The 24,297-nt window shown below is 39.1% G+C and overlaps 1 protein-coding gene across 1 annotated transcript in view; it reads right to left on the reverse strand.

Moving 5' to 3' along the window:
- naaladl2 (N-acetylated alpha-linked acidic dipeptidase like 2) overlaps positions 1 to 24,297 on the reverse strand; it is a 296,732-nt gene that overhangs the window by 121,392 nt on the left and 151,043 nt on the right. The window contains exon 5 of the mRNA XM_084100591.1: positions 18,251 to 18,389. Within this exon, the coding sequence (XP_083956717.1) occupies positions 18,251 to 18,389 (139 nt within the window). The remainder of the gene's footprint in view (positions 1 to 18,250; positions 18,390 to 24,297) is intronic.

Below are 24,297 nucleotides of genomic sequence, written 5' to 3' on the forward strand. Positions count from 1 at the left end.
AATCCATCTTTCTTTCTTTCCAACTAATCTCTTTCTTTCTTTCTTTCTTTCTTTCTTTCTTTCTTTCTTTCTTTCTAATAATATATCTTTATTTCTAACTAATCTTTCTTTCTTTCTAATATACCTTTCTTTCTTTCTTATATATCTTTCTTTCTAACTAATCCATCTTTCTTTCTTTCTTTCAACTAATCCATCTTTCTTTCTAACTAATCTTTCTTTCTTTCTAACTAATCCATCTTTCTATCTTTCTAACTAATCTATCTTTCTTTCTTTCTTTCAAACTAATCCATCTTTCTTTCTTTCCAACTAATCTTTCTTTCTTTCTTTCCTTTTTTTTCTTTCTTTCTTTCTTTTTTCTAACTAATCCATCTTTCTTTCTTTCTTTCTTTCTTTCTTTCTTTCTTTCTTTCTTTCTACTAATCCATCTTTCTTTCTTTCTAACTAATCCATCTTTCTTTCTTTCTTTCTTTCTTTCTTTCTTTCTACTAATCCATCTTTCTTTCTTTCTAACTAATCTATCTTTCTTTCTTTCTTTCTTTCTAACTAATCCATCTTTCTAACTAATCTATCTTTCTTTCTAACTAATCCATCTTTCATTTTTTAAAATGTTTCGGAGCACAGAGGGGGTGGGGTGGAAAGGGATGAAAACATAACTTTCATGATGTTACACAATATTTTGTATGTATACTATATGTATACTACAGAGATAAATGTTGTATGGTTGTAATGGCTTTGATGTATATTATACTATTATATATTATTATATACTACAAGCTGTGTGCTTGTATTATGAATATATAAATTGATTAAAATCAATGGTTATATACATTTATTCTTTGAAATGTGGGGTTTTATTTGTAAATGTGGAGATAGAACCTAATAATTCCAAACAGAATCAGAGCTCTCAGAATTATAAGGTTCTATCTCCATTTGGGCCATCTTAAAAAATCCCATTTCCAAATGTGCCAGGATTTTGATATTCTATCCTCAAAGTACCTGTAGGGTGATGGTCTTGTTGAGCTATAATAGTAGGTTATACTACATAACAGTTTTGTCAGCTGGGATGTAAAAACTTTAATGCTCAATATCTCAGAACTACCCTAAACGGAGATAGAACCTTATAATTCTAAGCTCACGAACTGTATTATCTGTGTTGAAAATATCATGTTAACATACTACTGGAACTGCACTTGATAAAAAGTTTAGTATGCGGTTCAAGTGTACGTACACACATATATTCTAGAATATTGTGTCCTCAAAATTCAGTTGTGTGCTCAAAATCAATTATATAAATATGTAGTACACAGTATGCACTAAAGTAAGCAGTCCTACAGTATTTTATTAACAATACAAATACAGACTTTATGTTTGTTCTGAGAGTCATTTGAAGCAAATGAAATTGATCTCGCCTTGGAAAAATTCTCCACTTTAAAATATGACATGGAGTCGCACATTTACATGCAAATAGATTTTCAAAAAAGCAGGTAATTCATTGCCGTAAGAACAATGTCAGCAGTTTTCACGAGGAGAACTTACTCATCTCTCTTGAGTTTAATTGATTATACAGTCTTGCTTACGTCCCTTCAAGTTGTTCTTTTTTTTTTGTAAACCTGAGGTCACACAACCATAAATTTGCTGTTCACTGTTCTGAACAGCTTTTTGCAGTGACTATAGCAGCTTAACACTTAAAAAAGATTAGTATAAGATCATGGGTAAATTACGTTGTAAAATACTTTCCTGGAAACTGAATAACAAATTAATTATGCTTTAGTGGAGATGCTTCTCATCAATTAACATCTTTCCTCTCTTTGCTTTTTTCTTGAGTATATTTTCTTTTATACAAGATGAAAAGGTATTTGATGATAACGGAGGGGGCTTTAAAAAGTTTTGAAACTTTTTTCAAAAACATAGATTTTTTGAACAGTAGAGTATATGACAGATGTGTCACGTTTTACTCTTAATTTAAAAAACAACAACAATTGAAATCCACCTGATTTAAAAAAAAAAAAAAAAAAAAAAACTTCTGATCTGCAAAGACAGTGCAACTTAAGCTCTGCCTCAAACTTGCTCTGTTCTCCTCAGGGAAGTCAATCCATTTTAGAAAAAAGCTGAGAGGAGGAATAATGTATGTATTACTGTAGTGCTTTTGAATTCAAGGTACTAATTTGAGAATGGGTGACTGGTTAAGTAAAAATAAGAAAGAGCAAAGGACAGAGTCATGAAGTGGAGGCGTCTATAACGGAGATGCAGAGATCTGTTCCAATGATCAAAGATTTCGTTTTCTTTAAAATGCACCAAAGACAGAAGTTATAGAAAAGAAGCTCATAATAATCTTAATGTATGTAAGATTGATGTCTAGTAAATCACTTTACAGGAGGATTTTTATTTATTTTTTAGACCCCAACCCCAACCCCAACCCCTTAATCTGTTCTTTCAGAGCAGTTTCACTGTCAACCCGTGAGTTGAAATGTTCAGTAATACAATAAAAAATATTAAAACAATAGAACAAATAAAAAATACAACAGAAAAAAAAAAAATGAATGAAATGAACAATTTAGCCTACTACTAATAAGAGCCTACTGTACAGATTTTGGATGATTTGTGTGTTTTGTTATTGTATCCGAAACTCGTGTAAAGGATTGGCCGTCTTCTGAACGGGGGCGGGGAGCAGCAGCTCATTTGCATTTAAAGGGACACAGCCAAAAAGGGGCAAATTTGACAAGCTATAATAAATTATCTAGGGGGTATTTGAGCTGACATTTTACAGACACATTCTGGGGACACTAGATTTATATTACATCTTGTGATAAGGGGCATAATGTCACCTTTAAGACCAAATGCACAGACCTAATATCTGAAAAGCATTCGATTACTTTCCCAGCTGCTAGACATACTGAAGACATAACTCAATGTGTTTAAGAATAAAAAAGTCCTCAAGATGGACATTTTGACACATCTTTGCATGTTTTTGTCTAAGTGCACACCCGAAGCCCAAAGCAGCATGTACTTTTCTGTATTTCATCTCAGATCGCATGGGCAGAAAGCCACCTGTTGAACAGCGTCTCTTTTGCAGCACAAAAAATGTTGACTCCAATTTGCTCAAAATCATATAAATAAGCCACACAAGTTTTGGGATTATGTTCTGTGGAGCGATGAGTCATTCAGGTTCCTGGGCACCACCATCTCCGGACCTGTAGTGGGACAATCACATTAGCCGCGTTTCCATCGAAATTACCCTGAACAATTTATCCCAGGAAAATTTTTCCCAAGATCTTTTTTCCCCCAGGCTAGAAACTATTTTGTGTGTGAAGTGTATTTTCATGCTTATTGAAGTATTGCACTGACACATACTAACATCCACTCTATTAGACTCGGTTGTGAATCAAATCTCTGTGATTTTCCATGGTTGGGAGAGTGTAGTCATAGAAAGTAGTTCCCTATGTAGGTATTAAGCAGCAAAGTAGCACACTAGACTCAAGGTCCTTGCACACTGAGTCCGAAATTCTCGTCCGAAAATTTTCGCACATTAAAAAATAAATCACATCTGTGTCCCCTACTGGAGCTACCGCTGGGCTGCGGATCTGACATATCACGGTACTGTTTGAATAGACTTTGCTGCATGCCGGAGTGTTTTTGTGTGTAACACAATGTAGCGTCAGGCTAAAAAGTGAATGATGATTGGTCATTTACTGTCTGTCAGATGTCTGCTTCACATCTGAGTGGCTTGTCTACGGTGCGTCCACTGGGCGGAGCAGAGCGAGCCAGTTAAAAAAGCGCTAATGCACTTTTGAACTGTTTTGAAATATCGGCTGAATGGAAAGATTTATTGACCAATGGCGATATCTTAAAAAATTCAAATATCAGCCTCGGCGATATATCGGTTGACCATTAGTTTTGACAAATCAGAGCCACCGAATGACGAATATGAAAAAAAAAAAAAAAAAACGCATACGAAAATTTCTGACTCAGTGTGCAAGGGCCTTTAGAAAACAGAGCTGTTGAAAGAGACGTGCAGATGCAGATTATTGCCATTGTACTTTCTCTTATGTCTAAGAACAGTCAGCACTTCTCAGCACAACAGAGAGCTGTCCTTGAGAAAGTAAGAAATAGAAAGAGGAAGAGTGAGTGTGTGAGAGACACATTAGTCATATTGTAAAAGGGTGTGTTGAGAAATAGGCCACACAGACACACTTACATAAATGAACAGATGAGGGACAAATGCAACGTGCAATGTTTAAAACAATGTTTAAAAAAAAAATAAAAAAAATAAATAATATATATATATATATATATATATATATATATATATATATATATATATATATATATATATATATATATATATATATATATTTATTTACTAGATTCACAAATAAATGTAAAAAGATTCACAAAAAATAATAATAATTAAAAAAAAAGATTAAGATCCACAAATAAATCTAAAGAGTTTACAAAAATGAATACATTTCACAAATAAATAAAATGAGATTTGCTAAATAAAAATAAAAATACAAATGTGTTTTATGTCACAAACACAACTCTGCCTGGCATTCAAATGTGTGAATCGCACACATTTGTGGATTTTGAAACACTTCTAGCATCAAGATGTGCGGACAAATACACAAATAAGTGGACTCCACTCATCATTTATTCAAGCCAATCAGATAACGGCCACATTGTGCTGACCAATCATACCACATTCTCGCTACAACCAATAACGTTTTGCTTTACACTCGGGACGGGAACACAGAACTCAAGACAGTCAATGACATTCAGTTCAACAGCTGATAAAGAAATTTATAAGCAAATACCACAATGTTCTCGACTGAAAGAAACCTGTTATGAGGTGACATTGTTCCAATCTCCTTGGACCTGCTGGTCAAGTTCCCAAAGGAAATGGCCAATCTGACACAACAGTGCATTATGGAATAATGCTGTGTTTCAAAATAACTTCAAAACATTCAGTGGCTGGCTGAAACCAAGTTTTATTTGTTAGATGAATGTGTGCGAGTGCATTTGTTCAGATCATCCTTTAGATCTTTCCACTGTCACAAAATCACACTCTAGATATGACCAAACCAATATATATCGCCTGTTATACATTAGACAGTATTCAGTGAATGTGTAGCTCCATTGCTCTGCGTCAGATGAAAAATTCACAGACGGCATCCATGCAGATTGAAAATTACTCAAGAAATCCACAGTAACCCACCGCAGACGTGTGGGCCAAAAAATAAAAATATATATAGTTGTCCTGGTCCTCACTGTGGCATCCGAGTGTTTAAAATGGCATAATTTCATAATTGACCTTTATTATGTTTTTATGATGAGTTGCTGGAGTATCAGCAGACCTGGGGGACGGCAAATTCTTGTTTAATGATGATTGGGTTTTAATGACAGCTTAATAGCTTCTCTCTTTGTGTTCTCACCTGCAGGAGCCTTACACAACACACAGATCATTACATGCCCTCAAAATCACACATTTCCACATATTTTCGAGCAACCGAAAAAATTAAAAAAGGTTTGGCACAATGAACAGCAGCTTTGGAAATCACTTTCTCTGTAGGGTATGTCATGGGTGGTTGCTGGCAGACAGATGAGGAAAACATAATTCAAAAGGTTTATTCTCTAAAGATCTAACAGGAAGGCAAACGGATAGCAACACACACTGAACATAGAAAATACCGGACACTGGACTGAAAAAGAACTGAACATATATAAAGGTGTTAATGATGGTGACTGATGAGTGCACAGTTGAACGTGATTCATGTCCGTGACAACAAATGAGTGACGAAGGCAGGTGATGACAAAACATAACGAGTCCAAACTAACGTGAATGTGACAACTACAGAGAAATTAAACTATTAAGATCTCAGTTAAGTTTGCCTCAGTTAAAATTGATCCTGAGTACCAGAACAATCCCTGCATCTGCATGTGGTTTCCCAAAGTTATGACATAAACAAAGCAATACTACTACAGGGTCTGACTGCAAATAGCATGGACTTTTGACATATTTTAAAATGCAATTATTTTTTTTTCTGATGGTAAAGCTGAATTATTCCAGTCTTCAGTGTCACATGATCCTTCAAAAGTCATTGTAATATGCTGCTTTGATGCTCAAGAAACATTTCTCATTATGATTGCTCTCACTTTTGATCAGTTTAATGCATCCTTGCTGAATAAAAGTAATCTTACTGACACCATTTGAAGGTTTTTGAATAGTTTTATAAAAAAAAAAAAAAAATTATATATATATACACACATACATACATACATGTATATGTATATATATATATATATATGTATATGTACAAGCATTTGACAGGCAAGACATCATGTGACAACAGTATTATTAATATATATATATATATATATATATATATATATATATATATTAATAATATATATTAATAATACTGTTGTCACATGATGTCTTGCTTGTCAAATGCTTGTACATGTTTATGGATATACATTCTAACCAGAGGACGCGTTAACCTAAAATTGACAGAATTTTTTTTAGCAGTGACAAAAAATCTGAAAGCCGTCTGTCATTTTGACAGATGACACTGAGGGTGATCTATTGTAACTTTTAACTGTAATTCTCAACCCTGTCCACTTGTTGGTAAGTACGCTCTTGCTGACTATCAAGTGCGCTCTTGATCTGACTACCACTTTCATGGTCACCGGATGGCTTTTCTGAGTTCCGTGGCTGTTTTATTAAAGTCTTTCTGTGGATGAAACATTGATTGAGCGATTACATGACAGACATGATACGGATTTCGGTAAGTTTGACTATATCTTTCAACATATTTTATGATGTCCATTTATGTTTATTTCGTTCTGTAATGTAATAAAGAGGAAGGGATGATCACGTTCACTTGCGCTTCACTTCGCTTGAACAGAGGTGCTACAGTGACCTCTCGCGCCACATTAAAGAGCGCCAAAACGGTATTTGTTTGAATTTTTGTGATAAAATGGACAGAATTTGAAAGCTGAGACTTTGTTTCATATCAAAAGTAACAAAGCTCAAAGCTATTGCGACTTATTGGACAAACATTCATAATGAGACCTGAAAAGTGACGTATTCATAAATAAATAAATGCATAATATACCCTACATGCTTGTCCTAATTAAAATTAAAATAACAGGAAATAATAGATTATGACTAAATTTTTACGACCCTGTCCGTCAAAATGACGGGCGCTGCAGAAGTCTAACGCGACCTCTGAATCTAACATCTATAAATGTTGGTGAATACAGCTGCTCTTGAGGGGCAAAAAAGCAGTTGCATTATGAACTGAAAGTGAGTTTTTAGACCACAGGGCATCAGACAAGAAGTCTCCAGTCGGCTGCACATCTCACAACAATGTTGTTAAAACACACTCTCTTTCACACAAACACACACATTTTTGCTCAAAGTGAGCACACTGCCGTCTTCATTACTGCCCATTTTGTGAGGTAGAGGCTTCCGGCTAAAGCCATAATCGCCGCACACACTCAGCATGCTAAGAGAGGAATGGATTCAGGATTCAGAGCCAGGGGGCTCGCAGAGAGGCAAAACTGTAAATTCTTGTCTGGTAAAATTATTCCCTATTTGCAGAGGCTAAACTGTGGCCATGTCTCTCAGGATATATGGAAAGGGCCGGGCCCTGCAGGCAAGGTTCATGAGTGAGAGGCGGCTTGACAGCAGCAGTGCTGGACAAAAGTAAATAACATTAGGACTAGGTAATTCTATAAATTCTGGGCTGACTTTTGGAGTTCACTAAAAGCAGAGAAACATTGTGATGAAGAGAAATCACATGGTCTTTCTCACAGATTTATAACACTAAAGCTGTTTTCCCCAAACTTTCCAACCAAGCATATATTTTTGTACTCCGATCAGCCAGAGGCAATTTTAATTCTAATAACCAAATGCAATTTGCAACCAACCAACCGACCAATTAACCAATCAATCAATCAGTCAATCAATCAAAAAACAAACAAATAATTAAATCAGTTATTTATATTGATATAATTACTGATTAATAAATTATTATTTGGACTTTAGCCTGAATTCTTACCAATATCCGAGGAGTAATAGTGGTCAGTATGAGTAATAGTGGTCAGTATGTTTTACTATTACATTTGACCTATTACTGTTAAATCGTTCAGCTATTTGATGTGTTTGTAACTGAGAAGAACAAAAGATAAAAATAGTTGTTGGTGCTTGAATGGCTGCAGAAATTCTCATTACAAAGTCACAAACACTGAAATGTTGACCAAGTAGAGCATGTCAAAAAGGTAAATGAATATTAACAAAGATATTAACCCTCATGTTTGTTGAAATTAGCTTTATGTTCTTTATGTTAAAGATCCAAGAAATCCTAATGCTGCATGTTTGAAAATAATAGTAATTTAGTCATTCAATAGTAAAATAGTCTTTTTTTTAGCATTATTATTTTAGTTTATCTCATCTCTTTCACAAAAACTTAAATCCAAACTCATAGGCACTTACAATAATAAAGTATGGCAACTTTGATACACAAACAAACAATCAGTTTTCAAAAGATGAGGAAAAATCATGAATAAACAATATGAGACTTCAATGAAACTTAAAGTGTGTTTATGAGCTATTAAACGGAGTCCAAACAGACCATGCGAGTTATTTTTCCGTCATTACTAATATTTTATTGTGTACCCCTACAGCAAATCAGCAGCACAAGAGGATCCGGATTCATTTAAAGCCTTGGTTATGTGAACTGTGTCCATGTTTTCTGTGCCAAATACAGCTATTTATATTTCATTACGTTCCTTTCTCAGTGCAATAAGGGCAAACCTACAGCCATCTGACTGGGGCCACGTTTCTGGCACGGTGTTCAACAGCAGGGGTCTGAGCAACAGGACAAACTAAGCATCCCTCCCACCCTCTGCAGATGAGATAAGACAGTCCTAGCCGGCCCAGGCAGGGGGCAGCCCCGACCTTCTGAAAGAGATGGCAGAAAGCTTACGGCCTGCAGTGCTGCTGCCCACCCATCCTCCATGAAAAACACATCTAAACCTCCAAAATGTCTCAAATGCTGTGAGTGACAGTCCTTTATTTCAGTAGAAACCTTAAAAACATCCCCATGATACGTTGAATTACCCCATGTTCACCGCTTTCAGACCTCGAGGAAGAGAAATATATAATTAAAAAAAAGACTACTCAAAAATGCATTACATTGGCGATGACGGCAGGACGTGCCGTTCAACATGAGACTGACATATTAATCACGCCAAATGGACAGAAGTGCCGCTATTGAGAAAATGTAGACGGCAGAGTAATTTCCTCAACTTAAGGCCCTTGTGCACTTTGGAAACAGCGCTATCATGCTCACACAAAGAGCTGAAGAAGTAGAAGCAACATTTCCATAATGTTATTGACCAAGTGCCACGTTTCTGTCTGGAGTGCGATGCACCCTCTGTTTTATTTGCATGTCTATTAGCTGGAATACCAATCAAATGATAGCGATGGTAGAAAAGGCAATTTTCAGCCTGAGTGCATTCCAAATGCTCATTGGTTTTAGGGGTAGAAAGGAAAGAGAACACATGAGGATCAACTCCAAGACGCAGGAAAGGGCGTCACAGCAGTAAAGCATTCCTTTAATGAACGGTGCCTTAAAAAGCGCCTCGAGCCGAAGTAATCAAGCTACTCATCAAGTAAACGAACCACCACTTGAAGTATAATTACTATACAAAGAAGTTCTTCAAATGTAATCATACGTTGCAGCGCTTTATTCTTATTCTGTTGTGCTTTGCGTCTTTCTGCACGGATGCAAAAAAAAGTACCTAATAGGACCGTACAAATGGATGCAAATTATCAAAAGCGGAATGAGTTAAGTTAAAGACTGAGCAACTGTAAAATGAAGTCGCAAGCTGGAACTTCAGTGAATAAAAATTTAAATATGGCAAAAAAAATCTGCAGTACTTTCGTGGCACAAACTCATCTTTTAATCTATGAAAATTTTGTCCGATATCGATAACCGATATTTCTTTATATTTGAAAGCCGATAACCAATATATTGGCCGATAAATCTAAATCCAAATTTTTAGATAATTTCTGAGAGCCTGATTACAAAAACAAAAGTCTCACCATTAAAACCACATAATTATAATGTTCTCATTATAATTTTATGTAGCCTATATGACAGACTTGCGTTGCATATGTTGCACTTAACTGTATTTTCCATTTTTGAAGTGATTACAATCATATTTCAAGCAATTTAAAACCATCATGGCGAACAGTGAGGATCTGAAGTGTCTCAGCTGAAGGAAATAATCCATTATTTGTCGGCTTTCATATATCGGCCAAATGTTCTTATTGGGCCGATAACGATAACATGAAAAATGAACATATATTGGCCGATACCGATATGGTGGCCGATATATCGTGCATCTCAATTTTTTTTATTCAATTCATTTATTTTATGCTTACCCCGGCTGCATTTATTTGATCAAAAATATTGTAAAACAGTTTTGTGAAATATTACATTTTACAATATTTCTATTGTAATGTATTTTAAAACTGTATTTATGCCTATGATGGCAAAGCAGCCATTGCTCCAGTATTCAGTGTCACACGATCCTTCAGTAATCACTCTAATATGCTGATTTAGCACTCAATTAAAACATATAAATAATAATAAAAAAAGTAGTCCCCAAACTTTTGAACGATAATGAAATTAACTATAAAATGCATAGTTCTGACTCTAAATTCTAATACACAGCCCACTTCGCTCCGCTCAGACTGTCAGTCTGTGCATTAGTGGTGGATTTTTAAATGAATATTTTCTGCAGGTTACTAGTCTGTCTTTATGAGTGAGTCATTGAATCATTCACTCAAAGCAATTGATTCAAAAGCATTGATTCATTCAGGAACAAAACGCCACAATTGTGTGTTCCCCGGAAGGGCTGCTTGTGCTTCGTTTGGAACAAATTGAATTGCTGGAGCACAACATTACTGGTAATATGAATGAACAGACAATACATTACTAAGCAAGCTAAAGGTTAAGTGAAAAAAAAAAAAAAAATCTATAGCATCTGCATTTCGGTGAGTTCTGCTGTCTCTCAAAGTAACCTTGTCAGCTTCTCTTCAAACAAATCATCTGCTATCCTTGTAGGACAGTGTTCATTGTTTACATCTATTGGTTTTTTATTTTTTTTTACACTGTAGGTTCAACTCCTGCATGAATAGAAGCAGAGGGCAGAGGGAAATGACAACATGTAAAAATAAATAAAGAGAAAGAAAGAGGGCGTAAAACAGAGATACCCACAGGAGAAGCTAGACCGAGGGGAGAGTTGAGACACATTGTGATGGTTTTGAGTGACATTGCACAGAGGACGTTTCTCTTCCTGACAGCAGTGGCAAGCATTTGTTCATTAAAGACTCCTACATGGGTCCCATAGCAGTGGCGTATTTAAATAAATATGCAAATGACTACATTTCCATTCAAAGGCTTCTTTTCACTTCAACAAGGTTTCTAAAAAACACAGGAGACACAATTTGTTCCATGTGAATAAAAGCACCTGTCAGCAACTTGAAATTAACATGTAAAATTATTTTTTGAAGTTGCCCACATATTTCATATCTCTTCCTCAGATATGTGCCTGGCTTTAAAGGTTAACCAAATTATGTAATAAAAAAGAATTTTAAAAAATGCAGCGAGCCAGCAGAGCAGAGACTAATAAAGAAAGCAATGCTTTATACGTCAGCACTCCCTTTATGTCCTTCAGCACCTTTTAGACTCATTTCCCAACCAGGAGGATGGGAGAATTTATCCAAAATAAACAAAATAAATAAGAAAGAGTCATGGCTCAATAAAACTGCACAGCACTTGTTCTCCAGAGGCCACAATTTAGGTACACAAAGCATTTCTGATTCAATCAATGCGGATGGCCTCCTCTTTTGCTATTTTTGCTATTAGAGACAAATGTTTCCTTAAAGGCATCATGTTATTTGTTTTGTTTCATTCACAAATCATAAGCAAACAAGATCCTGGAATGAATCTTGACATCTAAAGACAGGTGCACACAGTTTTGTTTATGTTGTCACCAAGGCTGTCACTTCAATTTATTGAGCCAGGTGTAGTAAGTAGGCTATAGCATGTAGGGTCACATGGGCGGGTTCCTGACATCAGTAAAAACCTGGAACTTGTCTCAGAATGTAAAATAATGGCAAAAAAGACGGAAAGTAAAGTAAGTATAAGTATAGCTCATTTGACTGCAGTTGTGGCATAAAATACATTTTTGCTTTGTCCTTTAAATAAGTCCTTTAAATTTGTCCCTGTTTTTTTAAAATAATATGCTTAGTAATTGTGTTATGTGCTTTTGTTATTTGTTCGTTTTTTTTATTCTATTTAGCTTCAGTTATAGTAATTTTAGTACTTCAGCTTCAACAGTCAGTTGAAGAGGCCGCATTTTGTTACAATTATGGTCTCGTTTTTTACTTTTTTGTGTTTAAGGACTCTTATGTTGAAGTGTTGTCTCTGTTCCTATTGTTCTGTTGTTTCACTACCTGTGTTCAGTTCAGTTTTCCTTTGTTTCCTTAGCTGGCTTGTTTGTTGACAGTTACCCTTGTTGTTCCCATAGCGATTAATTACCCTCACCTGTCCCTTGTTAGCCTGTTGTTATCTTGTGTATTTTTATACCCGTGTTGTCCGTACTGTCCTGAACTCTTAAATATGTACCTGACCAGAATCACTTCTTACCCGAACCAAACGTGCATAATTATATATATTTTTTTAAAACCCGATCCGAGAAGACCCGATAAAATTAGACCTGAGTCCAACCCGACAGCATTTATTTTCAAACCCGACTGGACCTGAATGTAAACGCCATTGATGTGTCAGGAAAAATCCCTGTGTCTTGCTGACTGATTTGGCCGCTGCTCCATTGCTTTCATTTATTTATCACTGCCTGCCAGAGGGTTAGGATACAATATATTTCTGAGTTTGGCTTTCAATTGTGACCAGTGGATTGAAAAAATAAACGTGATAGCTTGATAAAAATGCAATCGATAACCAAATAATCATGGATTCGCTAATGTTGTCTGCATAATGAAGAGAGTGGCTTTTCCTGATGGATCTCAAAGCTATAGGATGGATTTCTGTGTGCGATTTCTGTGACACTCGTCAAAGTTTTGGACCCGAATGCTAATAACCATGGAAATGCGTCATTACAGTCTGTAAATATCTCTTAACAACACAAGAATGCAATCACTAGTACCCCTAAGACTTCCTGTTAATAAAGTATCTGGTAAGAATCTATTCCATATTAACAATGCATTAAATCACATTACACGTTAATAAACCACAATAAATAAATAAAATAAAAACAAATTAAGTGATGTCTCATGTCTCAAGTCAAGTGAATTACAGGTCATTGGACAGCCGTCCAATCACAACTGACTTACGGAAAAGGGGAAGTAACCAATGACATTTGAGGTTATTAAAACAGTAAGTCCTGCCCCTCGACTAAAAATAAATAAAAAATAAATAAAAGTGTTCGAGCGAGCAAAAGCAGCAGGTGAGAGAAGATCAAGCACGAGAGCGTGGGGAATGATCATGTGAGACATGTCCTTGCGCGTGAGGGCTTGTATTGCGTGCAGAGGAGATGTCATGCACGCGTAGGGTTTGAAATGAGCTTGCGAGTTCCCATTTCCTCGCGTGTAGATCTATTATCCTCTCGCGGAAGTAATTTACCACACGCGCCAGCATCAGTTGTGCGCTCGTTCTTTTAGGCATTAATTTGCCGCCATAGAGGAATCAATTCGGTATTCAAGCGCTGTCGAACTGTCCCCAAAAATGTTGGCACTCAAAAGCGCTTCCCTCCACATTTTCTGTTGCGTATCGTTTATTTTTCCATGCATGCGCACCTGTGCACCAGTTATGTGCACCCCTGTTTATAATATAATACACAGAGAATTTTGTGCTCCACCCACTGGAGCAACATCAATAGGGCACGTATGGAAGCACACATCTTGCATTTATTAATTAATTATTATAAACAGGACTCTATTTGGATCAGAAGAATTCAGAGAGCGATTTTCCGAATCCAAAATGTTGAGTTGGGATATAGAGTGAGAGAAAAGGACCACCCGTCTCAAGCTCCGCTTAACTCATTAACTTAAACTGCAATCCACATGACCAAAATCCACCACCACTGCCTCGGCAAACACGGGATATCGAATCACAGGACACAGATGTCTGAACCTCATCCCTCGAGATGAGAGCCAGACGGGAGAGGAGCTTATTAATGATACGCTCACATTAACACAGCCAGCCCCCTCAAGAACTGACTGAGCCTGCTCTGCTCCCAAATAAACAACACAGAGATGCCGTGAATCATCCTCATAATAAAGCAGTGTCACATCATCACACGCTCTCTATATTCTGATTATACAGATTAATACAGTGGTTTTTCACAGACACGCATTCAACAAACATACAAAGCTGACGACATGCAATTCGTCTATTTACGGTCTTTGTGATGCGCTACGCTACGTCACGACATCCATATGTTCGGCCAATCATAGATTGGTGTGTATTAGGGCTGTGTATCGGCAACTAAGTCACGATACGTATCCTGATACAGAGGCCACCATACCATATCACGATATGGGTCTGCACTAAATTTCACCTCAGCAGAACTTAGTAAAACAGCTGTTTATTAAACACTGCATACTATAGGGCCATTGATAACTATAGGCAGTCGCACTATGTATTAAGAAGGGCCTCTGTAACACTGTATAACAAGGTCATCTCTCTCAGGCCCGTAAATAAACACAAACTTGAGGTACTTCACTTTTCTGTGAATAGAATATCGAACAAGAGGTCACTAAACTGCAAGCTTACTGGTGTTTTCAGAAAGCCAGCACTTTTATCCACACAGTAAAAAATTATCGTAATTTTAACGGTAAAAGACTGTAAAAATGCTACAGTGAAAAACTGTTAATTGGTTAACAGAAAGTTTCCATACTATATACGGTAAATAACTGTGATAGATCTAATGGTATATTTAATGTAATTTACTGTAAAAACCATTAAATTTACAGTTTTTGAAAGTGAAAAAGAACAACTCATTGTATAATTTACAGTGAAAAACCGTAAATTGACAGTCCCACAATTCCCTGCGTGACTTCACATTTGATGTATTTTTGTTGAAATAACTATGTTTCTTCATAGTTTTCTTTGTTTTTTTTCTAATCAGTTATGTACATTAGGGTTTTATGTTACATTTAATGTTGTTAAATTAATGTTTATTGCATTTTTAAAATTTCATGTGTGTTACTGTGATGGTGTTTAGTGTGTGTGTGAATGACACTGTGCAGCTTCTACATATTAGTATTATCATTCTTGTGGAAGAGCTGCTTGTGATGAGCTTTGATTGATCATGTGACTCTCATCACTGCTGTGATTGGTGGTTATCAGTGTATTGCAATGGTACAAAACAGATATTAATACTTCAATAGGATGGTAAATTCACATTATATCAGATAATAAAATACGGTTTATTACTGTAAATTTTAAGTTAAGTCTGTAAAACCAATAACGTTTCTACCATATTTTTGACGGTAAAGTACTGGCAACCACAGCTGCCGTTTTTTCACCGTAAAAATCACGGTTTAATTTTTTACAGTGCATAGTGGAGACAGAGTGTGTGCACATGGTTGCCAGGTTGAGAAAAGTAAGTAAAACACTTAGCAGATATTTCCGTATTGTGCAAGTGTGTAGCTCTGGGATTACGTGTCTTGATATCAGGCAACCCCAGTTATGTTCCTCTGTGGGTCAGATTAAAACTTGTTCTAGCCTATAAATTAATTTCTATTCATTAATTTCAGCACATTTTCACTCTGTTTTAAATGCTGTTCTGGTATTCAAATCGAGCGGCGTCCACTGCTGCGCACGTGCTGCGGGATCAGTACAGAAGCAGCTGTCTCGATACTCGTTTTGACAAGTAGTGTGTGATGATACATCGTCGTATCGATGTATCGAACACAGCCCTAGTGCGTATAGACACATGCTTCAGACACTGGCTCATGTGAAGTGTTCCCATAGTGTCAAGACCATGACGCAGCGTTGAGTTCCACTTGAAAGGGAACTGCACAGAAAAGGTTATCAAGCGATTTTTTCACAATAATGTTAACACAAATATTGTTCAACGTCTTGTGGCTATACATTTCAAAGAGTGAGTAATTTAACATTTAAGGATTGGCACCATTCACTTTTATTGTATGCATCTCACTGTAATCCAGATTTTTGCCTTTTTTTAAAGGAGGGTCAACTCAAAATACATTTTTGTGGTAATCAACATTAAAAATGCTGTGCATTGAGCTTAAGTTGTACTGAACTCAGAATATTACTTCAACAAATTACAGAGTATTAGGACGGGAGAGAGAAAATAAAAAAGAATCGTGACAAATAAACAGGCAAAACTATAAATTAAGTTACTATCACTTAAAGTGTCTGGCTTAAGGCTTTGCTAATTTTTGCAGATGTAGCTGATTCTTTCCACAGTAAATATTCATCTCAATGGAGTTACAATAATGTTATCTAGCAGGGGACTAAGTAAGAATATGTTATCAAAGGCCTTTGCTTTAATTTAACTACTTCTGTCTCAGTAGGTAGTGTGCCAGTACAACAAAGAGATTTCAAATTAAAATGCAAACAACACAGCTATTACTGTACAGCAGATAATTAGGCCTAAACAAAGCAAAGATGAGCTCTTACAAACCAAATTTTTACCACACTTTCCATCAGCTAGGTATGTGCTAGATAAATGTTTACCAGTAGGGGGTTTGAATAACCATTATTCATAATTAATTCATATTGGAAAAACCAAGAAAGCAATATTTCAGAAATTATTTACCAACATCTATCGAACCTCTCTATGATGAAATCTTTGTTTTTGATTGAACGCAACAAAGTCATGGATTCGCATCGACAGCCACTGATCATGTTCTGCAGCATATATAATATGCACACAAACAGACACACAAAAGTCCAAAAGTACTAAGCAACAAGTAAACTTACGTTATGGATCATAAAGAAAGCATAAATATAACATGAGTCTGACCCCTGCTGTTCTGTGAATTGGTTCACAAGAGCACATTGCATATATTCTCTCATTGCCAAACAATTGCAAGGACAATAGTCCGACTCCAGCTGAATAATTTACATCACAGTGTTCAGCAACTTCACCAGGTTCTTGTTTCCTGCAGAGTGCTCTGACAAAGGGCTTTGCTGAAGAGAGAACAGGCGCGAAACATCTGCTAAGACATCTGTTTGCAGGCCCCATTGTGCCCTGACTCCGTGGCCTGCTGTAAGCCCACGCTATCACTCCAGTAATGACACGTCCCAGTGATCCTGCGCTGCAGAGAGTCAGGGTCAGCCAGGGCTGCACTGAGGTCGTCTGTCATGAGCAGCACTCTTAAATACAGTAGTTTCATTTTCAGCACCACGGACAGCCGCACATTCACATTTTACTTTCAGCACCATGGACCGCCCACACTATAAGTTTAAAACTTGATTGATGCTTGTCATCAGTTAATGCTTAAATACAGAAAAAAAAACATTAAACTTCTTTTAACTGTAGGACGTTTGATTCCAGCACCACAGCTGCATGAACATAGTTGACTTTCAGCACCATGGACAACACACTGTGTTGCTTGCACAAAGGTACATTGCCTATTCATCTAAAAACAAAAATGACCCACTGATGACAAAGTTATTCTAAATTTCATAAACTAGTTATGTCAATTTTTTCATCATTTGAAAAAAAAAAAGAGTCTGAAATGAAACATTTTTAATTAGCGTCGAGGTAGTCTAAGTGTACGGCACCAAAGACGTCCAAAAACAGCAATTATCCATCACTCACTCACTGTTTCCTGATGTGATTTCTTTCTTGTTGAGAAAAAAAGATGTGATTTCTTTTATTATTATTAATATTGAAGAAAGACTCTACCGTGAAAAGGAAAAGGGAAACTATTTTATTGATTCATGAGTTTCTCCATAACCACTCTGGAAATGAGTTAATGACGGCACTGTCAAGCAAAGTGATACAATACAAAACTATTTTTCTCTCCACTTGTCTAACTTAGCTGCCCTATGTCATGCATTCATTTCACTTCCTGATTACTTTCTGGATGATCTAAATAAAGGTTTGATGAGAGTATAAAGTGGTAATACCATCTTAATAAGGTTACAGTTTCACAAGAGGCACTGTTGCAGACACTTACCAACTCTGGAGTTTTCTTGAGAAAACGGGTTCCCACCTGGGTTCAGGGTCACCCCAAAGGTCTTATTCCCAAATGAGGCATCACAGGGATCCACATAGAGAAGAGAGCCACCAAACCCCACCTCTGCCAGTAGAGAGAGCTGTGGAGAGATGAGAAAACTCTAAATACAAGGCAATTAAGAACTTCCAATTTTGGACTTACTGTTCAAAAGTTTGGGGGGTGTTTAAAGTATATTATGTTCAACCAAGGCATTTATTTAGTTGTTTAGTTGTTGTTTTTCCCCCCAATTATTACGATTCCATATGTTCCATAGTGTTCTAGTTTATATCAAATTTTCAGTTTTGATGTATTCTTAAATGTATTTTTTTTTTCCTGTGATGGCAAAGCTGAATTTTCAGCAGGGAAAAAAATGCTTCTATTTTATAGAAGCATTTTCACTAGTGGTTGTAAACATTTGGACCCCACAGGATATGAATATAACATTTGGTACTGTGCTTCGAAATAGTGTGCAATCCAAATACTTCAGGAATCAGTGAGTCAAGGTCTCTTTAGTTTACTAGTTCTCTCTGGCCCCTGGTGTGGGTGGAGAATATCATAATAGCAAGAGTAATTAATGATCTCTCTGTGCCATCTCAGTCTGTGTGAGTATCTGAGTGTGTTTGGCGTAACAGCTGGGAGCGCTGGGCAGCTCTTCTCACTATAGCTTCCAACAGCTCTGCTAAATTAGCCAAACCACAGTATCTATCACACCACCTCAACTAGTCAGGAATGGAGGAATTCAAATGTATCTTTATGAAAACCACAATATAACAATATATATTTATATATAGATTTACAGATTTGTACAGATTTCCTCTGTTTCCAAAAAAAAAAAGTATATATATACAGTGAGGAAAATAAGTATTTGAACACCCTGCTATTTTGCAAGTTCTCCCACTTGGAAATCATGGAGGGGTCTGAAATTGTCAACTGCATGTCCACTGTGAGAGACATAATCTAAAAAAAAAAATCCAGAAATCACAATATATGATTTTTTAACTATTTATTTGTATGATACAGCTGCAAATAAGTATTTGAACACCTGTCTATCAGCTAGAATTCTGACCCTCAAAGACCTTTTAGTCTGCCTTTAAAATGTCCACCTCCACTCCATGTATTATCCTAAATTAGATGCACCTGTTTGAGGTCGTTAGCTGCATAAAGACACCTGTCCACCCCATACAATCAGTAAGAATCCAACTACTAACATGGCCAAGACCAAAGAGCTGTCCAAAGACACTAAAGACAAAATTGTACACCTCCACAAGGCTGGAAAGGGCTACGGGGAAATTGCCAAGCAGCTTGGTGAAAAAAGGTCCACTGTTGGAGCAATCATTAGAAAATGGAAGAAACTAAACATGACTGTCAATCTCCCTCGGACTGGGGCTCCATGCAAGATCTCACCTCGTGGGGTCTCAATGATCCTAAGAAAGGTGAGAAATCAGCCCAGAACTACACGGGAGGAGCTGGTCAATGACCTGAAAAGAGCTGGGACCACCGTTTCCAAGGTTACTGTTGGTAATACACTAAGACGTCATGGTTTGAAATCATGCATGGCACGGAAGGTTCCCCTGCTTAAACCAGCACATGTCAAGGCCCGTCTTAAGTTTGCCAATGACCATTTGGATGATCAAGAGGAGTCATGGGAGAAAGTCATGTGGTCAGATGAGACCAAAATAGAACTGTCACAAGTTTGTCCTGTCTTGTTTTGCACTTGGGTGTTTGTTATGTTGAGCCATGTGCTCGTGTTCATTGTTAGCCCCGCCCTTCTTGTTATCTTGTTATGGGTTTAATTAATTCCACCTGTTGTCATCGTTACCTTCTTTTGTTTGCCTCCCTATTTAGTCTCCTTGTGTCTGTTGTACTGTGCTGTTACGTTGTCTAATGTTCTTGTGTTTTGTTTCCAGTGTTTAAGTTTGTTAATATATTCTAGTGGTTTCCCCCGCGTGGGAGTTTTGTTTTGTTCTTGTATTTTTGCCTTTTCCTTTATTAAATTCCTATTTTTCTGCAATTGAGTCCTCAGTTTTGTTTTTTGAACCGATCGTGACAGAACGTAACAGCCATTTTTTGAGGACTCAGCAGAATGGATTCTCGCAGACCCTTACTCACAACATGGGACAGAGAATCTTTTAGAGGGACTCGGCTGGTCATATTTAGAGGAATTCGTGGAGGACGCAGGGGAGGAGATACGACAGGTGGGCACCGACAGCATTCTCCAGTTTGGTCATTTCCTGACCAAGGACCGGCAAGGTTCAACCCCGAGCGTTTTTCTTCACATGTTCCCATGATTCCAACGCCGGTGACTCCAGCGCCAGTGATTCCAGTATCAGTGGTCCAGAGTTCGGGGACTCCTAAACACAGGAGGAGGAGAAAGGCTCCCTCCGTAACGGTTCACGTTGCGTCTGTCCAGCCAGAGACTGTTCACGTCCAGCCAGAGACTGTTCACGTCACGTCTGCCCAGCCAGAGACCATTCACGTCGAGTCTGCCCAGACAGAGAATGTTCACGTCACGTCTGCCGAGCCTGTGTCACCTGGCAAAATGGTTGCTACAGAGCCTGTATCTCCTGACAAGACGCCTGCTGAAACATTGTTGGAGTATTTTTCAACGCTGTTTAAGATCCTGGAGATTCCCGGGAAGGTTCACGTCACGTCTGCCCAGCCAGAGACTGTTCACGTCACGTCTGCCCAGCCAGAGACTGTTCACGTCACGTCTGCCCAGCCAGAGACTGTTCACGTCACGTCTGCCCAGCCAGAGACTGTTCACGTCACGTCTGCCCAGCCAGAGACTGTTCAAGTCACGTTTTCCCAGTCAGAGTCTGTTCCTGAGCCGGTGGTGTCTGTTCCTGAGCCGGAGCCGGTGGTGTCTGTTCCTGAGCCGGAGCCAGTGGTGTCTGTTCCTGAGCCGGAGCCAGTGGTGTCTGTTCCTGAGCCGGAGCCAGTGTCTGTTCCTGAGCCGGTGGTGCCAGTTCCAGTGCCTGAGCCGGTGGTGCCAGTTCCAGTGCCTGAGCCGGTGGTGCCAGTTCCAGTGCCTGAGTTGGTGGTGCCAGTTCCAGGGCCAGTTCCAGTGCCAGCTCCAGTGCCTGAGCCGGTGGTGCCAGTTCCAGTGCCCGAGCCGGGGGTGCCAGTTCCAGTGCCCGAGTTGGTGGTGCCAGTTCCAGTGCCAGTTCCAGTGCCTGAGCCGTTGGTGCCAGTTCCAGTGCCTGAGCCGGTGGTGCCAGTGCTGGTGCCAGTTCCAGTTCCAGTGCCTGAGCCGGTGGTGCCAGTTCCAGTGCCTGAGCCGGTGGTGCCAGTTCCAGTGCCTGAGCCGTTGGTGCCAGTTCCAGTGCCTGAGCCGTTGGTGCCAGTTCCAGTGCCTGAGCCGGTGGTGCGAGTTCCAGTGCCGGTGGTGCGAGTTCCAGTGCCGGTGGTGCCAGTTCCAGTGCCCAAGCCGGTGGTGCCAGTTCGAGTTCCTGAACCATGGCCGCCCGAGGGGTCGTCTCCGCCCTGGCCGCCCGAGGGAAAGTCTCCGCCCTGGCCGCCCGAGGGAGAGTCTCCGCCCTGGCCGCCCGATGGACAATCTGCTCCGCCCTGGCCGCCCGATGGACAATCTGCTCCGCCCTGGCCGCCCGAGGGAAGGTCTCCGCCCTGGCCGCCCGAGGGAAAGTCTCCACCCTGGCCACCCGATGGACAATCTGCTCCGCCCTGGCCGCCCGATGGACAATCTGCTCCGCCCTGGCCGCCCGAGGGAAGGTCTCCGCCCTGGCCGCCCGAGGGAAGGTCTCCGCCCTGGCCGCCCGAGGGAAAGTCTCCACCCGTCCCACCCGATGGACAATCTGCTCCGCCCTGGCCGCCCGAGGGAGGATCTCCGCCCTGGCCGCTCGAGGGAAAGTCTCCACTCTGGCCGCTCGAGGGAAAGTCTCCACCCTGGCCGCCTGATGGGCAGTCTGGTCTGTTCCCCCCGTCCCGCCCTGGTCTGTCCCTCCCGTTCCGCCCCTGGTCTGTCCCTCCCGTCCCGCCCTGGTCTGTCCCTCCAGTCCCGCCCTGGTCTGTCCCTCCAGTCCCGCCCTGGTCTGTCCCTCCAGTCCCGCCCTGGTCTGTCCCTCCAGTCCCGCCCTGGTCTGTCCCTCCAGTCCCGCCCTGGTCTGTCCCTCCAGTCCCGCCCTGGTCTGTCCCTCCTGTCCTAGTGGAGCGTCTGGTAGCCGCTCCTTAAAGAGGGGGTTATGTCACAAGTTTGTCCTGTCTTGTTTTGCACTTGGGTGTTTGTTATGTTGAGCCATGTGCTCGTGTTCATTGTTAGCCCCGCCCTTCTTGTTATCTTGTTATGGGTTTAATTAATTCCACCTGTTGTCATCGTTACCTTCTTTTGTTTGCCTCCCTATTTAGTCTCCTTGTGTCTGTTGTACTGTGCTGTTACGTTGTCTAATGTTCTTGTGTTTTGTTTCCAGTGTTTAAGTTTGTTAATATATTCTAGTGGTTTCCCCCGCGTGGGAGTTTTGTTTTGTTCTTGTATTTTTGCCTTTTCCTTTATTAAATTCCTATTTTTCTGCAATTGAGTCCTCAGTTTTGTTTTTTGAACCGATCGTGACAAGAACTTTTTGGTCATAATTCCACTAAACGTGTTTGGAGGAAGAAGAATGATGAGTACCATCCCAAGAACACCATCCCTACTGTGAAGCATGGGGGTGGTAGCATCATGCTTTGGGGGTGTTTTTCTGCACATGGGACAGGGCGACTGCACTGTATTAAGGAGAGGATAACCGGGGCCATGTATTGCGAGATTTTGGGGAACAACCTCCTTCCCTCAGTTAGAGCATTGAAGATGGGTCGAGGCTGGGTCTTCAAACATGACAATGACCCGAAGCACACAGCCAGGATAACCAAGGAGTGGCTCTGTAAGAAGCATATCAAGGTTCTGGCGTGGCCTAGCCAGTCTCCAGACCTAAACCCAATAGAGAATCTTTGGAGGGAGCTCAAACTCCGTGTTTCTCAGCGACAGCCCAGAAACCTGACTGATCTAGAGAAGATCTGTGTGGAGGAGTGGGCCAAAATCCCTCCTGCAGTGTGTGCAAACCTGGTGAAAAACTACAGGAAACGTTTGACCTCTGTAATTGCAAACAAAGGCTACTGTACCAAATATTAACATTGATTTTCTCAGGTGTTCAAATACTTATTTGCAGTTGTATCATACAAATAAATAGTTAAAAAATCATACATTGTGATTTCTGGATTTTTTATTTTTAGATTATGTCTCTCACAGTGGACATGCACCTACGATGACAATTTCAGACCCCTCCATGATTTCTAAGTGGGAGAACTTGCAAAATAGCAGGGTGTTCAAATACTTATTTTCCTCACTGTATATATATATATATATATATATATATATATATATACACACCAATATACTATATATATACATACACACACACACACACACACACACATATAATCCGATATATTATCTGAAAATAATATTTTATTGCAGTCATTTAATTCAATATATTTGGGTAAATTATGCAAAAGGGATGGAAATATTATTCTATATTCTGTATGTAATTCGAAAATGCTAAAATACTACTTTTTTAATAGATGAAGAAGGTTTTAAAATTGCACTTCTACAGAATGCCATTATAGATGAAACATAATTTAAGATGTGGATATGTTCATGTTTCAGAAAGATTACAGAGGTTTCCTGTTATGCCTGCATATCCACTGTTAGTAGACAAGTGAGATAAACAAGGGAGAGTGAAAAGTGTGTTTAAGATAGTTTATTTTCTAAGAGTCCACAGGGCCAAAAGTGCCCATAGTTGAAGAAACACCCACATAAAAATCAATGACCTCAATGTAGAGCAAATAATTCCCAACTTGACTAAATTTGAACTGCATACTCCTTTCTTCAGGGGTAAAGAATGAGGATTTTGCTGTCTTACATGGCAGACATTTATATCATCTGAGTCACTGTTCAAAGGCCCCTGTTTGCCTTGAACATCTAGTCGACAATCTCACTAATGACGGCGTATACCATATGC

This window comes from Abramis brama, assembly GCF_963993115.1.
Source record: "Abramis brama genome assembly, chromosome: 23".
Classification (NCBI taxonomy): domain Eukaryota; kingdom Metazoa; phylum Chordata; class Actinopteri; order Cypriniformes; family Leuciscidae; genus Abramis; species Abramis brama.